The sequence below is a fragment of the Mixophyes fleayi genome, chromosome 1 (assembly GCF_038048845.1).
Source record: "Mixophyes fleayi isolate aMixFle1 chromosome 1, aMixFle1.hap1, whole genome shotgun sequence".
Classification (NCBI taxonomy): Eukaryota; Metazoa; Chordata; class Amphibia; order Anura; family Limnodynastidae; genus Mixophyes; species Mixophyes fleayi.
This window is the reverse complement of record NC_134402.1, coordinates 240131460-240154449: the sequence shown is the minus strand read 5'-3', so window position 1 is coordinate 240154449 and position 22990 is coordinate 240131460. Positions and strand designations below refer to the sequence as shown.

The 22990-nt window shown below is 37.6% G+C and overlaps 2 protein-coding genes across 3 annotated transcripts in view; one reads left to right on the top strand and one right to left on the bottom strand.

The window, feature by feature from the left end:
- LOC142152046 (THAP domain-containing protein 2-like) lies at window positions 1-10792 on the bottom strand. Its single transcript, XM_075208262.1, has 5 exons — window positions 10631-10792; window positions 7791-7971; window positions 6524-6614; window positions 4612-4807; window positions 1-2946 (listed from the first exon to the last, which is right to left on the bottom strand). The coding sequence occupies exons 3-5, from the start codon at window positions 6589-6591 to the stop codon at window positions 2656-2658; spliced, it is 555 nt and encodes a 184-aa protein (XP_075064363.1). The 5' UTR covers window positions 6592-6614; window positions 7791-7971; window positions 10631-10792; the 3' UTR covers window positions 1-2655.
- Window positions 10793-10925: 133 nt separating this feature from the next.
- Window positions 10926-22990, top strand: part of LOC142152036 (uncharacterized) — a 42050-nt gene continuing 29985 nt past the window's right edge. The window contains exon 1 of one of the 2 annotated variants that reach the window (XM_075208241.1): window positions 10926-10984. The gene's annotated coding sequence lies outside the window, so the exon portion shown is untranslated. Of the gene's footprint in view, window positions 10985-21653; window positions 21815-22990 lie in introns of those variants that run through there. The other variant, XM_075208250.1, reaches the window with a different exon arrangement.

Here is a 22990-nt window from a genome sequence, read left to right as displayed (position 1 = left end):
TATGTACATATCCCAAGGCAGTTTATTGATACCGTGACAAACGATGAATTTTCACAAAGCTTTGGCAGTGGTGAATTAATAACAGCTATATAATACCATTCTGAAGTTTTTATACATTGTAACAAAGAAAAGTGATACTCTAAAATGTTTCCCCACTGCGCTGGATAATAGGATGAAATATACTGTATTATGCACTTATTTATAAATAGTCTGGTTCCATTTCCGAGCAGGAAGGTGGTAAACAGATTTTGCATCAGGTTGTTACGTGTCATTATTGGATTTTATTATCTACAGTGGGTATATATAAATCATTACTAACAATGTAAAAATTAGCTTGATGTTGTTTCATTTAGCCAACATCTGCATTGTTCTAAAGACAAACATATCTGACGGGACAGCATTTTTTGCCCCAAGGTGCTGAAATATAAGATGTATTACACCCAACAAAAAGTTAATATTATGGTAATGTCAGAAGTGTGGAAAACATCAGTTACAATATATTCTGAGTGATTTCAGGAGGATTTTACCCTGAATAACGGAGTGGAGACTGGATCACTGTGAGGGATAACATTTTACAATAATCTTTAATACAATTTATGTATTACGAGTATTACACATATGGCTAAAAAAAAACAAAACAGAACCAAACCCTTCTCAATTTATCTCCTACACTGCATCTAGTACGAAGCCCACAGTGAAAACCACATCCAAATATGAAATACTGTAATACTGGCAATATGCAGTATATCAGCAGCAGCAGTTATCTACAGATTATCCACTTCCTATAACTATATTAGTGGACACACAGAAATAATGCTACATTCAGCAACAAAAATGTAGTAACTAATGTACTAGGACTGCACATATTTCCTCCTATACTAGTGGCATACACAAAATAGTTTATATGTCATTCTAAAGACTAAGAGCTCCAGACTTCAACATTAAAGAAATTCAGTCATATATTCGAATATAGATATTAGTTCCAAATGTCAACCGTCTCTAATAAAATACCAATTTCATGGGAGTCAATCTACCAAATATGATAAAATTCTGCTATGTAGGGACCTTAGTCTAGGGGTCCCTCTAAGTTTACAAGGAACATTTCCCATTAGTCCTTAGGCTCCCATTACTATGCAAGATAAATAATATTCATTGATATTTCTGTTCCAATGCATGGACATTCTGTAAACAAGTTCTTGCTAAGAGTAGGGCTGGGAAGCACTGCTTCAAATTCTACATGCAATACACTACTCCAATATGCTGCAGTATAATACATAATTTAGTCATCTGTAGGACAGTAATATGGGTGTCAAAAACAACTGAGGGAAAAAATCAAAGTTGATAACCATGACACCATCACAGATGGCTTTAGAGTTAAAGGCATTCTAACTTTTTTTTTTATTTAATTTTTTAAATTGTGTTTTGGATAATTGTCTTCACATTAAGCCAGTCCTGGACAAGTAAACAAAAAATTGGGAGTAGAGGTTTGCACAGTATACCAATTGCACACATAGTAACACAGCAGATTATAATTGACAATTACAGTAATTACATTTGACTAATTAATATACAGCCCAACATATTACACCAGCCTATGCCCATATAACATACCAGTCCATGTACCCCTCATACCTCTGTATATCGGTAGGCAAATATGGCACTGCACAGTGCCTCATGCTTTGTGATTACAGAGTCAAGTGCTGCAATGTTTCAGATGTCAAAATGCAATTTTCAGTCGCCATGGCAATCAGGATTTTCCAACCCTCACAGAAGCATTTGCTCGAGCCGCGTTTTAAAAAGATTGTAAACCGAGTGATCCTATCGGGAAAGAACACAGCACAGAGAAGCGTTGTTCTCGAGGCTGAGCTGACCATAAAATTCACACGTACAGCAATGAAATATGCAAAGCCTACAGCAAGAAAATGCGTGTGTGCACAAGTGCTAAGGTGGCAGCAATAGTTTAGACTCTTCTGACCCCTTCTCTGCTCAGTCTTTCATCCTGCTCAACAGTTTCCTATATTGGCTCAGGCATCACCACATGTACAAATTCCTGACAAGATGCTTTAGCAGCTGCTGTCTGTGGATGCAGGTGTAAATGTATGGGCGATCTTGCACTTGGCAAATTTATGCATAGTTTATTACTGTAGAACTGAAATTAAACATATTCTATAAATAATTTTGCAAAAAATTGTGTCTCTAAATCATACTCTTAGAGATTTTTATTGCCCAGGATCATCTGTTGCACTCATGCACTGGAGCAGCAATTACATAAACGAGATGAAACAGTGCACTCTCTATATATTTCCAGCGTAGAACTCTGTTTACAATTAATCCAATGCAGAGGGGTAGGAGGGTGATAAAATTTAATAGGCATCTTTTAAAGCACAAAGTAATGGTGGAGTTATAAAGGAAAGGATATAACGCAGGAACCCTGTACTTTCAGAGTACACCATTCCTTATTCTTCTTATACACATTCAGGAAATTTCATCCAAAACACAAAGTGGGTGCATTACTAAAAGTATAAAACTCTGTATGTACACAGTCTAAGGAGCTCATTACAACAAATGCATATAGATACAGATGAAGCAGGAGTATCAAAGCATACATAAAAATTTCAGAATTAAAAAAAAAAATAATAATCCACGGAATTGTCTTTACACAGGATCTTCAGTTAAGTCAAGCGACTGAACCTTGAATTTTAGCCTCCTGAACTTTTGCTGGGTGATCTTCAGCCTCCTTTTCACATTGTGAAGGCTGCATAAAGCTTCATCGAGCCTCTTTTTTAGAGCCTTTGGACTGTCTGTGATACAATAATCATGTTCTACTGTAACGCGTTTTTCAGCTGGCTCCGGAGTAGGTGCCTGTTCTGGTAACGATGGAGGCGAGAAGGAAAAATGCTCATCAACATCTTCAAACATTGGAGCAGAGTTTTGTGACTTCCTATCCTGCAAGCAATAAACACATTACATATTTAATTAGTGCTGAGCAGTGCATCATAACACAGTGGTTACTATTACTATCAAGGCTAGAGAACGTCTTTGATCTCTGTTATGGCTTAAGGAATAAGTCATTTTAGGCAAAAAACTGCTGGAGTAAAGAAGAAATTTCTGAACATGGCACTAGGGTAAAGATGGCATTGTATGTTCACAGAAGATGCAGCTAAATAAAAGGTAAATGTAAACAGCCATTGTAAGCACAGGCCAGATGAGTAGCAAAATGGAAGAAACAGACCAGTTCCCCCTCTACACTCATGTTGAACAGGAAATCTAGGACAGATGCGAATGGGAGCTGCGATCTCACACTCTATTGGAGCAACTTGCTCTAGATAATGGAATGTATACCTCAGATGCTGATATTACCACTTGAGTACATATTTACATTTTTTTTTTTAAAAGAACTATTGTGAAAATATATTAACACAGTCAAATGCACCAAATTTAGAACTGGGACAACAGTAAGAAGATGTCATATTATTAAGTCATTCTCGAAACATTTGAAAATATCTACATCTAAAGGCTCATTTCATAGCATAATACTATAAAGAAAGAAAGTGTCTAAATACTGGGGCATAAAAATGAATACAATTGGTTGCATAATATTAATTATGTAGTCCGAATATGCAAATTTGTAATTAGTAAAAACAAAAAGAAGTCTGGACACGAGAAAGAAGCTGATGTGCCAGCACAAAGAAAGAGGGTATGTACAAAAAGCAAAATGGCTGCTGTCTAGTGCAAACTCAGCTGCTGAGCTCCGGTGCACTTTGGTTTGTACAGGTGTGCCGAGATAGGACTTTTGGACTAGCTTAAACTTAATGGTCTTGTGCTATATTTTTTATAGGACCCATTTTGCACTTTTCCTGCAAAGGACAAAATGGGTGCTACTAGAACGTAAAATAAATCAATCCCACACACAGAGAAATGTGGCACCACAAGCTGTAATGGAGGCCAGGTTGAGAGAACTTAAAAGTATCACACTTTTCTCAACATGAGAAAGTTATATTCATACCCTACCATTAACCATGAGGAAACAGTTTCATAAGTGTCTGACATTTACTTCCTGGTATAATCTGAGGGAACTAGCAAGAGATCCGCCTATTATCTTATTATAGCTCTTATATTCAGGGAATCATGAACATGTATAGAAGCCTGCCCTTTGCCTCCAGCCATGGAGGATGTGGGAGGGTCATTAAGTTCACTGAGGAATGCTATTTATTGGATTATTTTATGAGCACGTTGATTATTGGTCTCAATGAATATTTGACTCAATTATATCATTAATTATCAGTCTTTTACGAAGGTTTGATTTAACTTGGTGTTTAAGCTGACCTTTTTATCTCCTATGCACCATTGTAAAACATGTAATTGATGTCATGACTTTTGTATGTATAAAATGCTTGTAGTAAAAAATATTGTTTAAAAAAAAAAATTAAAAAAAAAATAGCATACAAAAACATATGCAAGTAGCATGTTAAAAATGTGCATATAAAACACAGACAAGTGTAATAACTGTATAACTATAAAATCAATCATTTATCCTTTGAAATGTATTTATGCAACCTGGAGTAATTACACCACGTGTTTGGGTTCACAAAAAAACAAATAACTACAGACCTTCCTCATTTTTCCAGGGAAAGCAAAAACGGTTGGCACAGCATCCACCCTCAGTCGAATGGTCTGACCAGTCCGGTCAAAGCAGAACTCCTCAAAGTGGTCAGAGCACAGCACTGCCTTAGAGGATGGTTTAAATGTATCACGTCGCATGTTCATCACCCATTTTTTCAGGATTTCTGGTCGTCCATGTGGAAACCTAGAAAGAGATTTATCCTGTTACGTTAAATGTCTCCATTTTATTCTATAAAGTAATTACAGAAAAATGAGTTCACACTGGAGATTTTGGAAAAGTAAAGAACAAAGTGAGGGGTTTAAATTTTGGGAAGTGATGGACAACTCAACCATCAAGGGATTTTACAGTTTTACCATGGATATGGCAAAATACTTGTAGTACAGTAGTGAATTTAATATGTATATACTCTTAATATTATTGGTATAAAACAGTGAACTTACTGAAGTGTTCAAGAGGGCAAATTGTGCATTACAAGCAGGGCCGGATTAACCAGAGATCTAACTGGGCTACAGCCCAGGGGCCTCAGGCATCCAGGGGAAGCCTCCTGGGGGGGGGGGGCTCATGGGGGAATGGGGGCCCCCTTCGCCCAGGTGCCTCCATTCCCTTAATCCGGCCCTGATTATAAGGAAGAACACTGCTGTAAATTATTACAGATATTAAAAGTCACACTGGACTTACGTCACCCATATAAAAGCATTTAGCTTGTGATTGTGTGCCTTTATACGGTCACTGAACACTTAGTGGCCTCTAATATTCTTGTAATTTACAGTGGGAGACATTATACCATATATATTGGACAACAAATAAACTAGACATATTACAATACATGGGATGTGCCTTTAAATATTTAAAACAAAACATCCTAGCTCAACAATAAATTGCACATATACAAATATATGACAGCATATGTCCCATGTTTAAATTGTACCACTGCCTGGGGAAATTAAACATTTTTCTTTTTACAAAATTCCTCAAATTAGATGTTTACCAGAATGGATATTAGAGGACTTGTGGTAATTATTATTACCATTTATTTATATAGCGCCATTAACTCTGCAGCGCTGTAGAGAGAACTCAGTCACACCAGTCCCTGCCCCATTGGGGCTTACAGTCTAAATTCCCTCACACACAGACAGACTAGGGTCAATTTTGATAGCAGCCAATTAACCTACCATAATGTTTTTGGAGTGTGGGAGGAAACCCTCGCAAACATGGGAGGAACATACAAACTCCTCACAGATAAGGCCATGGTCAGGAATTGAACTCATGACCCCCAGTACTGTAAGGCAGAAGTGGTAAACGACCAATCGGTTTAACAGAGCATCTCACATCAGCAGAACGGTGGGAATGTGTGGCTAACATATGGCTTAACCAAAAAACACACACAGTAATATTGCACCTTACCATGTCTCAAAAGTACAGATCGAGCATCTAGGTTCAATTAAATGTTAGAAGTTAATTTCCACATACTACACCCATTACTTAAAAGGATATTCACTCAAGTTTAATAAAAAGGGATTCTATCTGTGTCAGAAAAAAAAACCAAGCAAAAACAAAATTAGCTTGAGAGGAGTAAACAATAAAAGGGTGGCCAGATGAGGGACAATGAAACAATTTATGAAAAAATATTAACCAGATGTGGCATTTTTAAACTTTATCAGGTTATACTCACTGAAGTTTGTGTTACTACAAGTGATAATTCAAATGGACTTTCATTAAGTATAGCCTGAGTCCATTTCACACAAACAGCAGACGCAATGAAGCTGCACCATTCCACTGGTTTGTGACAACGTTTGACTGGTGACATGGCTTAAGGCCCAACTGACAAGCGTGATATAAAAAGCAGTGGAAGTAGATTGCCCCAGAACATAGCTCATTACGTTTTTCCGTCACACTTACCGGTGAAATGACTTTCCACATCCACGTGTCTGCCTGCTTGTGCAGTTGGTTGCAGCACATGCGGGCATTGTTAGATGCCATATAAAACAACCTGCAGTGGCAGTTAAAAATATCAAGTAAATATTAAATAAGAAAAATACATAATATCCAAGTATAGGTAGCTACATAACACTATAACAAGGTCAAATGCAAGGTTGCTAAAATTAATTACTGGATTCGCAAAATTTCTGCAGTAAAATTAAGTTTTAATTTAAGGTCAAACGGACAGCCCTTTACTTCTGCTTCTTGGTGCAACCCTTAGATTTTCCTTTTATAGCAAAGCATAGTATTGTATGTTAGTCATTGACAGAAGCAGGAAATAGTGGAACCACCCTTTATTTGTTAATGCAGCGTTCAAATGCACATTTTTAAGACTGATTATGTCTTTTTTTCATCAGGAAGAGGGTTAGTGTACCTTTAAACACTGCCTCTTACTAACAAAACATAGAAGGTGTAATTATGCACCATGGCAAAACCACATTGTGAGTTGGGAGGGGATGCGCCTTAGCTCAACTATAAAATCGCTGTATAAGTCCCCCCTTCCCTCCTTTCCCTTTGTCTGTGTGCTATTGGTTATTAGCAGGTATGTGTTTGGTTTGGCGTATCTCTTTGACAGGTCTTTGAGTACATTTTGGACTGCTGCCAGGATGTCATTCTCTTAGTGTCAATAACATACCATGCCAATTTGTTGGCTGTGCATTTATAACCTGTCTGTGATATTAAAACCCAATAAAAATGTAATTGAAAAAAAAAATAAAAAAATAATAATAAAAAAAAAAAAAATAAAAAAAAAATCGCTGTATAACATTAAAGCTAGTTGTGTGCTACATGCAAATATTGCATTTTCACCCCTTACATTACAACATGGTATTTCCTGATGCACCTTTAGTTGGATTTGTTTCTAACTCTAAATGAGAATTTGGTCACACGTGTATAGTCAGACTTTATCAAAAACAGATTTTCATCCCATCCCATCCCATGACTTTTTATGATATTATGGTGTACCTGAAACATTTTCCAGGCAATTACTTTGGATCAAATATTTTTAATAGGAGTAATATTTCATGATATAAATTCACTTTCTAATAGACCACTTCTTTTAACCACACAATGAAACCTCATTTGCTTTGCTATGTATTTATTTACATATAGCCAACATTAACATGGGTACCATAGTGAGCTCTGGAAGAAGAGACACTTGTAAACCTGGAGGGAAAAAAATACTAACCTGTAATAGACTTATCGCTTCCTTTCTATGGCCCAAAAATCATTCATAGCTTTCTTTATCTTTTTATGTTGGATGAGCCAGGTAATACATGGCAGGTCAAAAATTCAGACCTTGCAAAACATGTTGTCTGTCCGTCTATTCAACTGCCATTAAATGTGAAAGATAAAACATGTGACAGCACCTGTCAAAACAAGGGGAAGACATCTATAGCTTTCTAGGCGAAAAGCAAACAGCATACAGATTTATCGCTCTTTTCTGGACATATGTTTATGATTTTTTATTATTATTATTTTTTTTAGGAAAAAGGTATAAATTGCCAATAAAAGATTATACTACAAATAGAATAGAAAATACATGTGTCTCTTCTATTGTGTAACACCTCTATAAAAACACCAGAATAAAAATAATGCTGGTTTCACAAGTCATAATCAATTATGCCCCTTCATTCACATTTTGGAGTAGTGTACTTATTTATTGTAGTTTTCAAAGACTGTAAGTAAAATATAGACAGCGGTGACAGGAACTATAGTGGCAAAAGAATAATAACAGTATTTAACCTGAATTGTTTAATTTATGTTCCTAGGCTCCAGATATTATCGACTTGAGCAGCGTAGAGTGGGCAACAAAATGCAGGTATAGATTCCTTTACCAATATTATTGCATTTGCCATTTAAAGGTGAAGCTTGTGTCTTGCGTCACTGAGCTTCAGCGGTAATGCAGAGATAGAGAATGTGAAAATGTAATTAGTGTACTATAACTGGCAAATTAGATATTGATGAGCGTTATCAATAGAATATTCAATTTTGCTTATGGCATATAATGTGTTTGAGGTAAATAGCAAAAAACAACAACACATTTTCAATGGCAGCATTCACTGGACACTGCCATCAGGACAGAGGACAGTTGCTATGGTATGGTCACAAGATGCAGATTTGTGTCTTTACTAATTGGGACATCTTCCTGGCCTGTCTTGTGTGATTGAAACCTATTATTCTGTTTCCAAGAATAAACTAGCCATCAAGCACTAAATTATATTTAGTTTATAGTTTACACCAGTGTCTCCCAAACTCAGTCCTCAAGTACCCCTAACAGTGCAGGTTTTCCATATCGCCTTGCTGGAGCACAGGTGTATTCATCACTGGCTGACACATTGTACAGATCCACAGGTGGTATAATTATAATGTGTCAGTCAGTAATGAATACACCTGTGCTCACTACACTATTATGGTTATATTCCTCATCAGGGCTGCCACCAGAAATTGTGGGATCCACTACAAATGTAACAAGTCACGGACTTCTCCTTCCTTCTCTCACATCACCCTCATTTTTAAATTATCTTCTACCCAACCCTGCAGTAGTTCACTTACCTCTCTGTATCTCTTTTTCTTGCTAGCTCCTTTCACCTCCTCTCTACTGACAGTACTGTAATGTCATTAGTTATGTAAACATCAGCGACTGTGCAGCGAGCATGCAAAATGCAGTCTCTCTGTCTGGGAGCCGGATGCCTATTGATCAGGAAGATGCGCACCCGGGGATTGGGGGCTGCAGCTGTGGCGCCCCCTGCATTTTCGGAGTGTAGACTGACATGCTAGTTACAAGGTGGACCACTGCCGCATCCAGGGGCAGACTGGGCTGGGGGGCACCTGCCCTCTGGGCCGGTCCCATAATGGGCAACCTTGGGCTGGGTCACCTGCATTTTTTTTCCTTTAAAATGTTCCTAATAGGCTGTCGAGTCAAGTCTTGTCCCCCGGGCTACAATTTGCCAGTCCTCCCATGGCTGCATCGCTTACTTCAGTGCGCCTCCTCCCCACCTCTCACATCACAGGAGCAGTGGCCGCCTAGATAGAGTACCCTGCTATATACCTTACTTCCCTAATAAATCTGTTTGGGCCTCATATTACTGTACTCCCTGTACCACTCTGATGGTGGCCCTGTTCATCACAAACATTTTCATACTTGGGGCTGGGTGGGGAACATCATCATCTGTAATGGCTAGTTCACAAGCAAAGCTTTTATTGGGGGAAACTGTATAATGTAGACCAATAATAAATGCCTAAATTAGGTATTTTAGGGATTGCACACAAGAATGTTAAAAAACAAAAACAAAAAACAGGGACAGGGTAGCATAGGAGGTCCATCCTGTCACAAATAGCAGCCAGACATTTACTTTCATTTTCTATACCAGTCATGGCCACATGACTGGTATAGAAAATGAATAGTGTATTCTCTTTCCTTTGATTAAAGTTATTGTTTTAATATATTACTGATATTTAGGGTAATGTAAGGCCCTTTGTCAAGGTTAGCGCACCGCGCATGCAGCCCATGAAGTGTATCAGGTTTCCTATCACTGTTCTAAACTGTACTAAAGAAATTACAGTCTAGGTCTGATTGGTTGCTATGGGTCACATCATCTTTGCTTCACATCTAACTGTACACCAGGTTTCTGTACCCAATAAATCTAATTGTTTTCCCAATTAAGTACCACTTAAAATTCAGCATTGAATCAAACATATTATATTACAATCATGTAGATTGATAGGTTATTTAGTAATGGTATTATAGAAAGGTATAGGTCTTATTACCCTGTTCCCAATTATTCCCTGCTAATGCATGGTGGCATGTATCATGGATTGAGAGACACATGGAAGTATAAATTCGCAAACACAAATTGAACACCACACATGCAACCGATCTATCGCGCATACGGACACATTACTATATTCACTTTAGTAACAACATTGCTATATAGAAGATAAAAAACATGTTAATTCTATAACACATTAGTTCTTTACACGTTTCCTCTCTCATACTAGCTCAGCATCACCACCCATTTAACCTACCTCTGTCCTAATAGTTTAACACGATTGGGCCTTTCACCATCCTTTTCTTCCTTTAATGATAACAGCCAAAATTTGGGGGACCCAGCAACAGAGTCAGGGTGTACCAAAATGGCGCAGAAGATCAACTAAAACGATCCGAATGAGATGGCAATAGCATTATTAAGTCACATGACAATCAGAGCGAATAGATTATGCCGAAAAGGTATGACGTATCCGAGTAAATTATACAGGATTTTTTTTTTCGCAAAACTTTATTGACATACAAACGGAGAAACAAATCGTCACTTTTTTTCTTCGTTGATTACGTCAAAGAATCTGATGTGAAAGCGAGGCTGCAATGAGCAGAGACCAGAGGTGAGTGTATAATCTGTAATGTGTGTACTGAGGGCTTGGGGCATGCAGATGAATATGTATATCATAGATATGTGTTTCATCCAATAGTTTTTCCAGTGTATGTGTAGTGATCTACACCCACAATACTTAAGTGAGCCTTGGACATAAACTATATTCTGTTTTATATTAATAAGGTGGTTTTGTATATGTACCTTGAAATTAAGATATTTAAACCCATTATCAACATGCATTTATTCCCTCCTAAATTAAACAAAAAACACGATATAATATATTTTGATGTGCTTTCTAGAGTGTTTTCTTGTCACTGATGAGCATAACCAATCCCTGCTGTGCATTCATGGAATATGGAACAAAATACTGATAGTGACATCTACATGATCATAATGACCACACAATAATAGTACTATTTTCAGAAACAGAATGCATTATTTTTCTTTTGCAGCCTCTCCTCAGACTTAAGGACATATTTATCATAAGGTGAAAAGCCCTATGGCTGGTTATACTGGGTGTTTTCACTGGCAATAAGGCTTCACCCTATACGTCAAGTGGTTATCACTGTTGATAGCTTCCCCACGCAGAGCATGATGAAGCCTATTTACCAATCAATACTTGCTCTGTTGATGCAATTTCAGGAATTATTGAATTAAATAAAGCATTTTTAATTCAACAAACCATTTTTTTCAAAGGTTAATGCTTTTTTAATTTTTATTTAAATTGTTTATCTTTTATATTTTTCATCAGTTTTTAACTATATCTCATTTTCCCCACAAGGGGATCTGAAAGTCAGGGATTTGTGTTCCGTTGCACATGCGTGAACTTGTTACCAGCGTCACGCATGTACATATCCCTTGACAAGATGTTACATTAACCCTTATTGCTTTGGTCCAGTATAGCAGAGGCAACTGAGTATTGCTTAGCTGTCAGGCCAAGATTTTATTCATGCATTGCGCCGACAGATGATTTTTAGTAAATAGACCCCTTAAAGCAGCAATTCCAGTTAGGCTGGGTACACACTACAGAAAATTTCTCCTGATGCGATATCGTTAACGATTTTACCAACGACTGAAAGTCCCGATCAGCATGCCGATTCATGTGTACACACTATACACGTTTTACAAGATAATGACTCTGTAAGCTCTATGGAGATCTGCTTACACTGGTGGTTATGAGTGCATACACACTGCAGAATTGGAACATTGTTCCATCCTTTACTGAGACTTAGTTCGTTTATAAAATCAAACAATACGATGTTCTTTGGAATGATAATACTACTCAACAGCCATTTTGCATCTGACATGATATATATCAATTTACATGTAAGTCTGTGTGTCCCTATTTTTTGATATTTCTAAACCTTTTAGTGGCGACTCTACAGAATAAATAAATAGATTCAAATGCAAATCAGAGGTTTTCCCAACCCAGGTCAAGGGTCCTAGTATTGATTGTTTCTATAAATTGACATATGAAAAGTTTAAGACACTATGTACAGTCTGATAAGAAACAAGCAAATCTCACTAAAAGAGAGAAAAGCACTTAAAGATTTGCAATTGAACACCTGTATTGTCATTAAACAGGCCGACAAAGGCGGTGGGGTGGTCATACAAAACCGAGCAGATTATAAACAAGAAGCCGATATAAAAATAGGGACCTGGAAGTTGTCTAAGAAATTACTTCACAACCCCTGTCATTTGTATCAGCAAAATGTAAAAGTTTTACTTGATGATGCCTTGTCGAGTGATGTAATTTCTGGGGAAATGTGGAGATTTATGTATATAACTTTCCTATCACTCCTATATACTATCACCTCCCTAAAATACTTACTGTACCCCTGGGCGTCCTTTAATTTCGGGTTGGGTTCCCTCACTTACAATTTGGCCTTTTATGTGGATTTTTATTTACAGCCTATGAGCACGCTAAAAGACCATTACATGTCCCAATTAGTAGAGGAACCAACTAGGAACCGGACTATACTGGACCTAGTAATAACAAACAATGTAGACGTAATATCAAATATTCAAGTAAAGTAGCACTTGGGAAACAGTGATCATAATATGTTCTCATTTGAAATTAGTTTCCAGAAACAACGGTATAAGGGATCAATTAGGATTTTAAACTTTAGAAAGGCAAATTTTAATATGCTAAAGGAGTCTATAAAGAGCATAGACTGGGACAAGCCTTTGAAGGAAAAAATACGGAAGAAAAGTGGGCTGTCTTTAAAATGTTGTTGGAAACATACAGGTATAAGTTCATTCCTATGGGAAATAAATGTAAAAGAATTAAGTCTAAACCAATGTGGCTAAATAAAAAGGTAAGGGAAGAAATGCAAAGGAAGAAGCGTGCATTTAAATTGTTTAAGTCTGAAGGGTCAGAGGAGTCCTTCCGTAGGTACAAGGAATGTAATAAAACATGCAAAAAGAAAATTAGATTGGCTAAATTAGAAAATGAAAGGCACGTTGCAAAAGAAAGTAAGACAAACCCCAAAAAGTTTTTTTAAGTACCGTATATACTCGAGTATAAGCCGAGTTTTTCAGCACAATTTTTGTGCTGAAAAAGCCCCCCCTCGGCTTATACTCGAGTGATGCTTTAAGCCCACAATGCAGGGCCGTAAGGAGGGTGGTGCCTGCCTCCATAGCTTCAGCCCGCTTAAGGGCTGAAGAGAAAGTGAAGGAAAATATTAACGGAGAAGAGTTTGGTGCTTGCCGTTAGTGCCGCAGTGGAACGCATGTGCGTTTCACAGACAGGAAGCTCGGCACTTGCAATGCAAGTGCCGAACTTCCTGTCTGTGGAACGCACATGCGTTCCACTGCAGAGGTTAGTAAAAGATCTCTCTCTCTCTCTCTCTCTCTCTCATGCAGTTTGTATAACTCGAACTAATTCCTGCTCACATTTGAAAACGCTGAGTAGATAATGAAATGTATAGCTACATCTACCTATTTCCTGGACATCCTTAAACCGCTGATAATAGCAACATGTTTTCATGGGGACCTGCGACATAAGGCACATACGCTTCCCCACATGGCTTCTTCATGTCAGCCAGCATCTTTGGTATGAATTTTTAAGCAGCATCTGCATTTTGTTCACTAGTACTGAAGTCCTTTGTTTATAAGCAGCCTTGTATGGAGCTCTAGAACATTTCTGTACAAGTGCAGATCATAAAGGGTACAGTTTTATTTCCTATAAATTGGTATTCTAAGTATTTGTTTACTCTGCCTGACTTGTCCTGAAGTTTTGGAGTTGTATGCTCTTCTGAATAGTGTACCACAGTGTCTTAAAAAGTGTTAGTGTTATTTGATGTTAGTGTCAGTCTCTCCTGCAAACACAGTGGAGGTGGATCAGCAGACAAGTTTTTTTTATTAAAGAAATTTACCAGTAGCTGCTGCATTTCCCACCCTCGGCTTATACTCGAGTCAATAAGTTTTCCCAGTTTTTTGTAGTGAAATTAGGTGCCTCGGCTTATATTCGGGTCGACTTATACTCGAGTATATACGGTATATAAATGGCAAAAGGATTAAAAAAAGATAATATAGGACCCCTAAGAAGTGAGATGGGTGAATTGATAAATGATACTAAGGAAAAAGCAGAGCTATTAAACACTTTCTTTTCTTAAGTATTTACCAGAGAGGAACAAATGGTAGGAGTTATACATAAAAATGGAAATGAAACCATGCCATTAATTAATACTTGGTTGTCAGAGGAAGAAGTCCAAAGGCGACTGAAGAATATTAAGATAAATAAAGCTCCAGTTCCAGATGGCATACACCCAAGGGTCCTTATGGAGTTAAACTCGGAAATAGCTAGACCGCTATTCTTAATTTTCAGAGATTCAATCTCATCAGGCTCAGTACCAAGAGATTGGCGAATAGCAGATGTGGTGCCGTTGTTTAAAAAGGGGACGAGATCACAACCAGAGAATTATAGACCTGTAAGCCTGACATCAATAGTGGGGAAACTACTGGAAGGTATTTTAAGGGACAGTATTCAGGATTACTTGGTACGCAATAAAATTATTAGTGGGAATCAACATGGATTTGTGAGGGATAGGTCATGTCAAACTAATCGAATTAGTTTCTACGAGGAAGTTAGTGGGAACTTAGACCAGGGCAGGACAGTAAATGTGGTCTACTTAGATTTTGCAAAGGCCTTTGATACAGTGCCACACAAGAGGTTGGTTTACAAAATAAGGGAACTGGGTCTAGGAATCAAAATTTGGACTTGGATCGAAAACTAGTTAGAGAATTGGGAACAGAGATTTGTGATAAATGGAACATTTTCTAATTGGTCAAAAGTCTTTAGTGGAGTACCTCAAGGTTCCGTGCTGGGGCCACTCCTTTTTAATATATTCATTAATGACCTTGGTGATGGTTTAGAGAGTAAAGTTTCTATTTTTGCAGATGACACTAAACTCTGTATGGTAATAAAATCAGAGCAAGATGTAGCTTCTCTTCAGAGGGACTTAAATAAACTGGAGGATTGGGCGGCCAAATGGAATATGAGGTTTAACACAGATAAATGTAAGGTTATGCATTCAGGGATCAAAAACAAGAACGCAATCTATAAATTAAATGGAATTAATTTAAGAGAATCTATAATGGAAAAGGGTTTGGGAGTGCTCGTAGACAGTAGACTTAGCAATAGTGCTCAATGTCAAGCAGCAGCTGCAAGGGCAAACAAAGTATTGGCATGCATAAAAAGGGGCATAGATGCAAGGGAAGACAGTAATTTTGCCACTATATAAATCGTTGGTAAGACCTCATCTTGAATATGCAGTACAGTTCTGGGCACCACTCTATAAAAAAGATAATTTGGAACTAGAAAGGGTTCAGAGAAGGGCGACAAAATTGATAAAGGGTATGGAGTCATTAAGTTATGAGGAAAGGTTAGCCAGTTTAGACATGTTTACTTTAGAAAAGAGGCGTCTAAGGGGAGATATGATTACTATGTACAAATACATTAGGGGTCAATACAGAGAGCTTTCATGGGAACTTTTTACCCCAAGGACCATACACAGGACACGTGGTCATCCCCTAAGGTTAGAGGAGAGGAAATTTCACAACCAGCAAAGGAAGGGGTTCTTTACAGTAAGGGCAGTCAAGATATGGAATTCATTGCCAGGGAAGGTTGTGATGGCAGATTCAATAGATATGTTTAAGAAAGGGTTAGACAAATTTTTAGCGGAAAGGTATATCCAGGGATACGACCGTTAATTAAAATAAAGGATAGTAGTGGATATAGGGTAAAAATAGGACTGCAATATTGAGTCTGGGGGGATTTTCACAATTGAAACAGATTGGCGGTTGCTTACACTGGATTAATTTCAAATATCAGTGCAGGATCGCAGGAGAACCAAAATAGGTTGAACTTGATGGACTGGTGTCTTTTTTCAACCTCATCAACTATGTTACTATGTGTTCCTTAAGATCTTATATATGAGACTCTATGGGGCATATTCATTTGTCCGGGTTACTCTAAAGTAACTCAGCGTTGAAAGTATTACCGTTATTACGGTAATTCTAACCCGTACACCAAAAATTTATCTTTGAATCCATCACTTTTATTTTAACTCACAACCATTTTCTTTTTGAAGACACTCACTATCTGGAGGTGATGGGAACAGCCTTGGGGACCAGAATTGCCCAGTGTTTCGCCAACCCTTAAATGGGTGCATTTGAGGATCAGCGCATCTGGTGTGGCGGACTCGAGGCGAACCTGGTTCTCTATGGCCATTATATAGACTATTTATTTTTCATTTGGAAAGGGAATGAACGGTCAGTGGGTGATTTTGTCACCTGTCTGAATGACAACACGTGTAATTTAAAATTTATACACACGTACAACAGGGTCTCCATAGATTTCCTTGATTTGACTCTATGCTCAGGGACACCAGGATTGAAACTGTGACTTATAGGAAAAAGGTTGACACTAACTACTTTTTGCATTATGACAGTGCCCACTATAGGGCATGGAAGCGAAACATACCTAAGGCTCAACTCATGCGCTTGAAACGTAATTGTTCCATGCCGGATAAGTTTGATAATCAAGCTAAAGAGATGACTGACCAGTGCAAAAATAGAGGTTACCCAATGAAATTTTGATGAGGGCTGATGATGAAGTGAGAGGTATGGATAAGTCTTCACTTTTAGGTATCATCAATAGGGCCATAACTGTAACTAAAAGTGATGTTCACCGTACTAATGTACAATCTACAGATTTACTTTTTATTGCCAAATTTAATAATGCTTTACATCAGATTAGAAGGATTATTTATAGAAATGATCCTATACTTAAACAGGATCTGGTTCTACAAACTTTACTTCCAGAAAACCCAGGGTGTTTTGAAGAAGTGTAACAATTTAAAAAATATTCTAGCTCTAAGCCTCCTTAAACACTCTGTAAAAAATACTGATTCTATTTTTAAAGAACCAATGTTGAATTTGCTCTCTACACCTATTTGTGGCACTTTCAAATGTGCCAGGTTAAATTGTATTAAATGTAGACACCTTAAACATAGAGCTAAAGACAAGAAGTAACAAGAAGATGTTTAAATCAATAGGAATTATTAACTGCAACACAGATTTCGTTATTTATCTCTTACAATGCAGTTGCTCCATCCAATATATTGGTAGAACCACCAGACCTCTAAAAAGAAGGATTACCAAGCATAGGAGAAATATCCTCAATAAATTCCAGCGTCATAGTATCTTTAGACATTATGCTGAGATACATAATGGAGACCCCACTTGTTTATCTGTGGTTGGGGTACAGCATGTTAAAATCACAGATAGAGGGGGCGATAGGTATAAAAAAAACTAAACAGGAAGTGTACTGGATGTACCAACTCAATACCATTCATCCTGATGGTTTCAACTAAACATTAGCATTTGTTGTGAACATAGAGAACTTACAGTTATTTATAAGGGTTAGTCCATCACAAAATTGTTTGAAATAAGGCCTAAATCATAACCGCAGTGTAAATCGGGTATATCAACGGAATCCATTGATAAGTTGAGCTACTAAAGTGTAAAATGTGAAGTCAGAAAGTCTGTTGTGTGTGTATTCGGTGACTCTGCACATCCCCATGTTAGAAGATAGCAGTGTCACCTGTAGCAGCTTCAAAGGGCCCTGCAGTGAGCTATATCCTGACACAAGTTAGTTTTTGGACACCTGAATAGACTTTGTGGGGCCGGTAACAGTTGGACATCCTTGCAGCCAAAGGCAGCATTTGAAGGCCCATACAGGTATATAAGAATAGGAGCTTCAAAGGAAAATGTCTTCATAGTTGATATTTTGGGAAATCTGGGTGCACTCCATACTGAGGAGCAGATATCATACCAGGGTTGTGAATGACAGGTACTGGCGGTATCCGGGAACTGCTATAATCACATATCTTTGGGAAAGGCATGTCACATTGTCATAATTTCATCATGTTTGGTATTTAAACGTGTGGGGGGTTATAACTGGTTTATTGAAGGGGGAGTTATGTCTCTGGGATATGTCTGTGAACAATTACCCAAAGGTCAAAACTTTGGGAATATTTGTGACTAAACTATACTGACAACCAGGGGACATCCCTGTACCCCTATTAGCATTAACACTTCCCCTGTAAAGACCGTCCCATTTCATTTTTAAAAAAAATCCTGTGTTGGGAAAGGGCAAATTGTCAGTGTTTTGGGAAAATCAATCCACATTGATAAACTGTTCATCTTCCTAGCCAATTGCCTATGGCACAGATTATGCAACTCATAATGTAACCACTTTTATTTTAAACTGCTTTGCTTGTTATGTCAGTTGTTTATTAATTGTTTTTTTTTTTATATTTGACTGCCCTGTACCTTTGTATAATAAATTCATAAATTTAGTAAGTGACGTTCTTGATACTCTAAACGAATTCATTAGGCTGTTAAGAAGAATATAGCTCGACCAACTTACACCTTTGAATGCCGGTGTGTGATTTGTTGATACATTTGACTAACAAGCCTAATGTGTGCTTGCATTTTCATTTGTGTAACAGTCTGGAGGTGTGAAGATTTAACCCTTTGTTTTCTGGTGTGGTGTTTTTGTATTTTTATATATATCATTTTTTATTTTATATTGATATATTATTTGTTATGGATTATTTAATTGGTTTTTCAGTAGCTGCACACAGTCACATTTATTTACATGTTATTAATTTCATAATTTGTGCACATTTTGTGCAGTTTTGTAATCTATGGTCATTTAAGATCACTATGCGATCTTGCACTTCATTATGTTTAACTTTTTTTATATGTCTTTCTACCCCTCCGCCCCCATTGTTTTTCTTTTTCTTAGTATTTATTCATTTCTATATTTATCATTATTTGATATTTAGTTCTCACTCATCTTACTCTTTGCAGATATAGCTGTTACTGCTTTAATTATTTGTGTGTATCTAATAAATGTGACGTAATAGAGATAATCTGATTTATCCACTGAATTCAGCATCCCTAAAATAGGTAAAACACTTACATGCCAGATACAGAAATATTTAAAAATTTGTTGAGTACTGTAATCGTTCATCGTTGGGGCGTACACACTAATGTGATATCGGGCTGAATGGTCATTTATTGTGTGAGTGGCCCGATAATCGTCTGAAAAACCTGTAGTGTGTACTCAGCTTTAGGGTATAACTTCAATTGGATCATCATTAACCAAAACCCCAGGGACTGCACTGTATAATGTAACGAAAGCTGAGGTGCTGTGACCCTGCAGAGCAGAGTGATGAAGGACCAATGAGTAGCCTCACTCTTTGTGATATCAAGGAGATCGCATCTTCTGATTGGTCCTCCTGCTCAGACTCTGGTATCATAGACATTTAATAATAGGGGAGCGTAAACAACTCCCATGGCTATCTGGAAATGTAGCTTGAAAGGTTCATTAAACTCTAACACTTAAATGTTCAGATATGAGTCATCAAAGTAAATACATTGTTTAATGTTAACCTGACATTCCAGTGCAGTGTTGTAAAGAAGTCATGTGAAACCCAACATATTTTAATGTCTGCATGTGCATCACCCCAACCTCCCAAAGGGCTATATACATTACCCTTAATATCAAGAGAAAAAACAGACATAAAAAACTTTGGCATCTCCAAACCACTCATCCCAAAATGCACCCACATGCTCCAAAATTATACCATGTGCCACTTGGATCTACCACGTTCTCTAAAATAGCTTCAAACATCTTCAGACTGCACTTCTCACAAAATCCACTCACTTGCACTCTGAAAATCCCTCGCATGGCACTCAGACATCACCACATGCCCCTCACACCTCGCTCCCAAGCAACTGCCACCTACCCACTTATCTGCGCAAACGGGGCCCGCAGAGGACGGAGGGAGTGTACATGAAGCAGAATCCACTGCAACAACTCGCTGTGCAGAGGAGGTCACCTGATGACAAAGCCAACTACTTCCATTTGGATGGAGGCCGCAGGTGAAGGCTCGATGGACTGCCTCGTGCCTCCTGTTGTTATAAAGTAACAGACACCACTACTTTACAGACAGCTGAAACTCTTCCCACATCTTTACGAGAGTGCCCTAATGAGAATGAATACAGGTCAAAAAGCTGAGGCTGAGTTGCTGTAACATTACTGGACCTGTTCCTTCGTGTAAAGCAACAAATCCATACTATGCATTTGTGCATAGCAATTCTGCCTAGCTGGCAGTCACTGTCTGCTTGTTTAGTTAGGGAAACGTCTTTCGCTAGTGGATATAATTATTTACATTTAAACATTCATCAAGGAAAATACATCCATTGATGTTATGTACCAAGTTTACTGTCAAGGATAATGATTATTGCAGAAGACATTCATACATACACTGCTTAAAGTTCATTCACATTGTTATGTATTAGGTTTTCCTCATCTCCCACCTTTCCTCCTGAATATATACAGGTTTCAATGTCCATACTTTTAGTTCCACTTCAGGGTACGTTCTTTGGTCAGTTAGCTCTTTACAGTGCATTTATGTGTCAATCACCAACAAATGATTCAGAAGCTTGTAGCATTATATTTAAATTTATAAGACTAAAGATAATGGGGGCATAAAACTAGCTATTTGCTTGTGATTTTACTACAATGATAAAATCTGAATAATTGTTATAAGGTTATGTTTCCATAACCCTTAATCTGTTAGTATTGCTTTCTGCTCTGTATCAGATTTATTTTATTTTATTAGAATTTATTTTGCAAAGTTCTGCATTAATTACCATCCGTCTGGTAAACATTGGGTTTGTTCTCTTTTTGAATGGCAAATCTGGGATCTCAGCGGGATTTATCTGGTATCGGGCTCTAAAGACATTCTGCTACTTCTTCCATCTGCCTGAGGCTCCCTGTGGTGATAGAGCTGTGGGTGCAGTGATATAAAGCAAACCTGCAACCTTAACCATTAACAGATTTCTTCCAATTGTTTACTATAAATGCAGCCTATCGCTAGATGGAGCATCAGGAAGCCAGAGGTGGTGAGTAATTGATATATTAATTTAAATCATCATTAATAATATATAGTAATGTTATTGGCCAGCAGCCTGTCTGTGCCATATGCTATCTTATTTCCTCATCATCCTTTCCCACCATGAATGTTAGCTTATTAATGAATTTAATTAATACTTCTCTTTTCCACTAACAGGTTATATCTAAAATTAGATTTTTTTTGCAAGCCCCTGAATCACAAATTAGGTTTGCAGTGGCAGACCTAACTGTTTCATATACTTATTTAGCCACCGAGACAGGTGAGTGAACTGAGAATGGGGGACCTCGGTACAGGACACATAGGAATTGTGAACTGGTCATATGGAAGCAGTTCACTGGCTACAGGTGAGCTGTCACAGGACATAGAAGAGCTAGACATATTAGTGCTACTGTTTGGTATATTAATAGCCATATTACTACTGCTATGTATGGTATGATGTATTAAATATTTGCCACCAGAATGGGCTCTTGTGTAATATTCACCTGAATGTACTGTTCACTGTATACTAGTCACTAGAATGGATTATGTATTCTATAATAGTAATCACACTGGCTCGTAGCAGCATTGCCTGGTCCTTCCTTCTCATTAGGTGTGCCCTCATCACTTCCTCTTTGTTTTATAGTCTAAACATGGCACCACAAATCAACTTTGTACCTGTCATCTAGGGCTGTTTTTAGAAGTATGCTAAATGTAACTGTGCCTAAACAAAAAGTTATTTTGCGATTTGTTACTTCTGTCTATGTGCTTACCTGATTTCATATTACACACCTGGCTTGTTTTTGACTATCTATGTCTATTCATGACCATATATTTTGGCCTGTATTCTGGCCTGAAACCAGTGTTGACCAAAGCCTAAGTGGTTCTGGAGTGGCCCTCCTGAACAGTGTTGACAGCTCCCCAGTCACTTTAACCACTTTTGAAATTATTATTCTTTTCATCTTACATTCTGTAATATTCATCACTACTGTGGCCTTGACATGGAGTTAGGTGTTACTGTTAGCTTTATTGAATAAGCTGTGTTTCCAAAGGTTTAGATTCCCCTAGTTTCTCTCGAGAAACCTCTTTACATCTATTCATGGCTGTGTCTTCCTGGAGGATCTATTTGGCTCAAAATCACTTGACATGTAATTTCAAAATCTTTTATTCTGATCTTGTGTGTTTACACAATCACAGATTCCATTCCAATAATACATTATTTCTGAATCATGCCTTCAAATGGACTCCTAGAAAGTAACAGCAATATTTGATTGACTGCAAACCCATAGGCCTGAACGCTATGCAACCTTTTATGGGGATTTGTTGATGGATATCGGCAATTAATCAATAATTACTCCTGCATCATTAATTATTAAACAATTTTACCAAAAGAAGTGCAAATTCTCGAATCTGGACATCAAAATGATTGTCAATAAACTGGAAAAATATGATGTGTGGTTTTCTTTCTAATACAATATCATTTGCTGAAAGAAACTATTCCATAAGGGACAGCAAAATGTTTGTAAATCATGTCTTGGAGCAAT

Bases quoted from the DNA above. Each gene is read 5' to 3' on its own strand.
- LOC142152046 (XM_075208262.1), bottom strand. From the start codon at position 6,591: ATGCCCGCATGTGCTGCAACCAACTGCACAAGCAGGCAGACACGTGGA. The intron at 4,808-6,523 runs GTAAGTGTGACG...ATCTCTTTCTAG, and splicing joins TGTGGAAAGTCATTTCACCG to GTTTCCACATGGACGACCAG. The intron at 2,947-4,611 runs GTCTGTAGTTAT...TATTGCTTGCAG, and splicing joins TCCCTGGAAAAATGAGGAAG to GATAGGAAGTCACAAAACTC.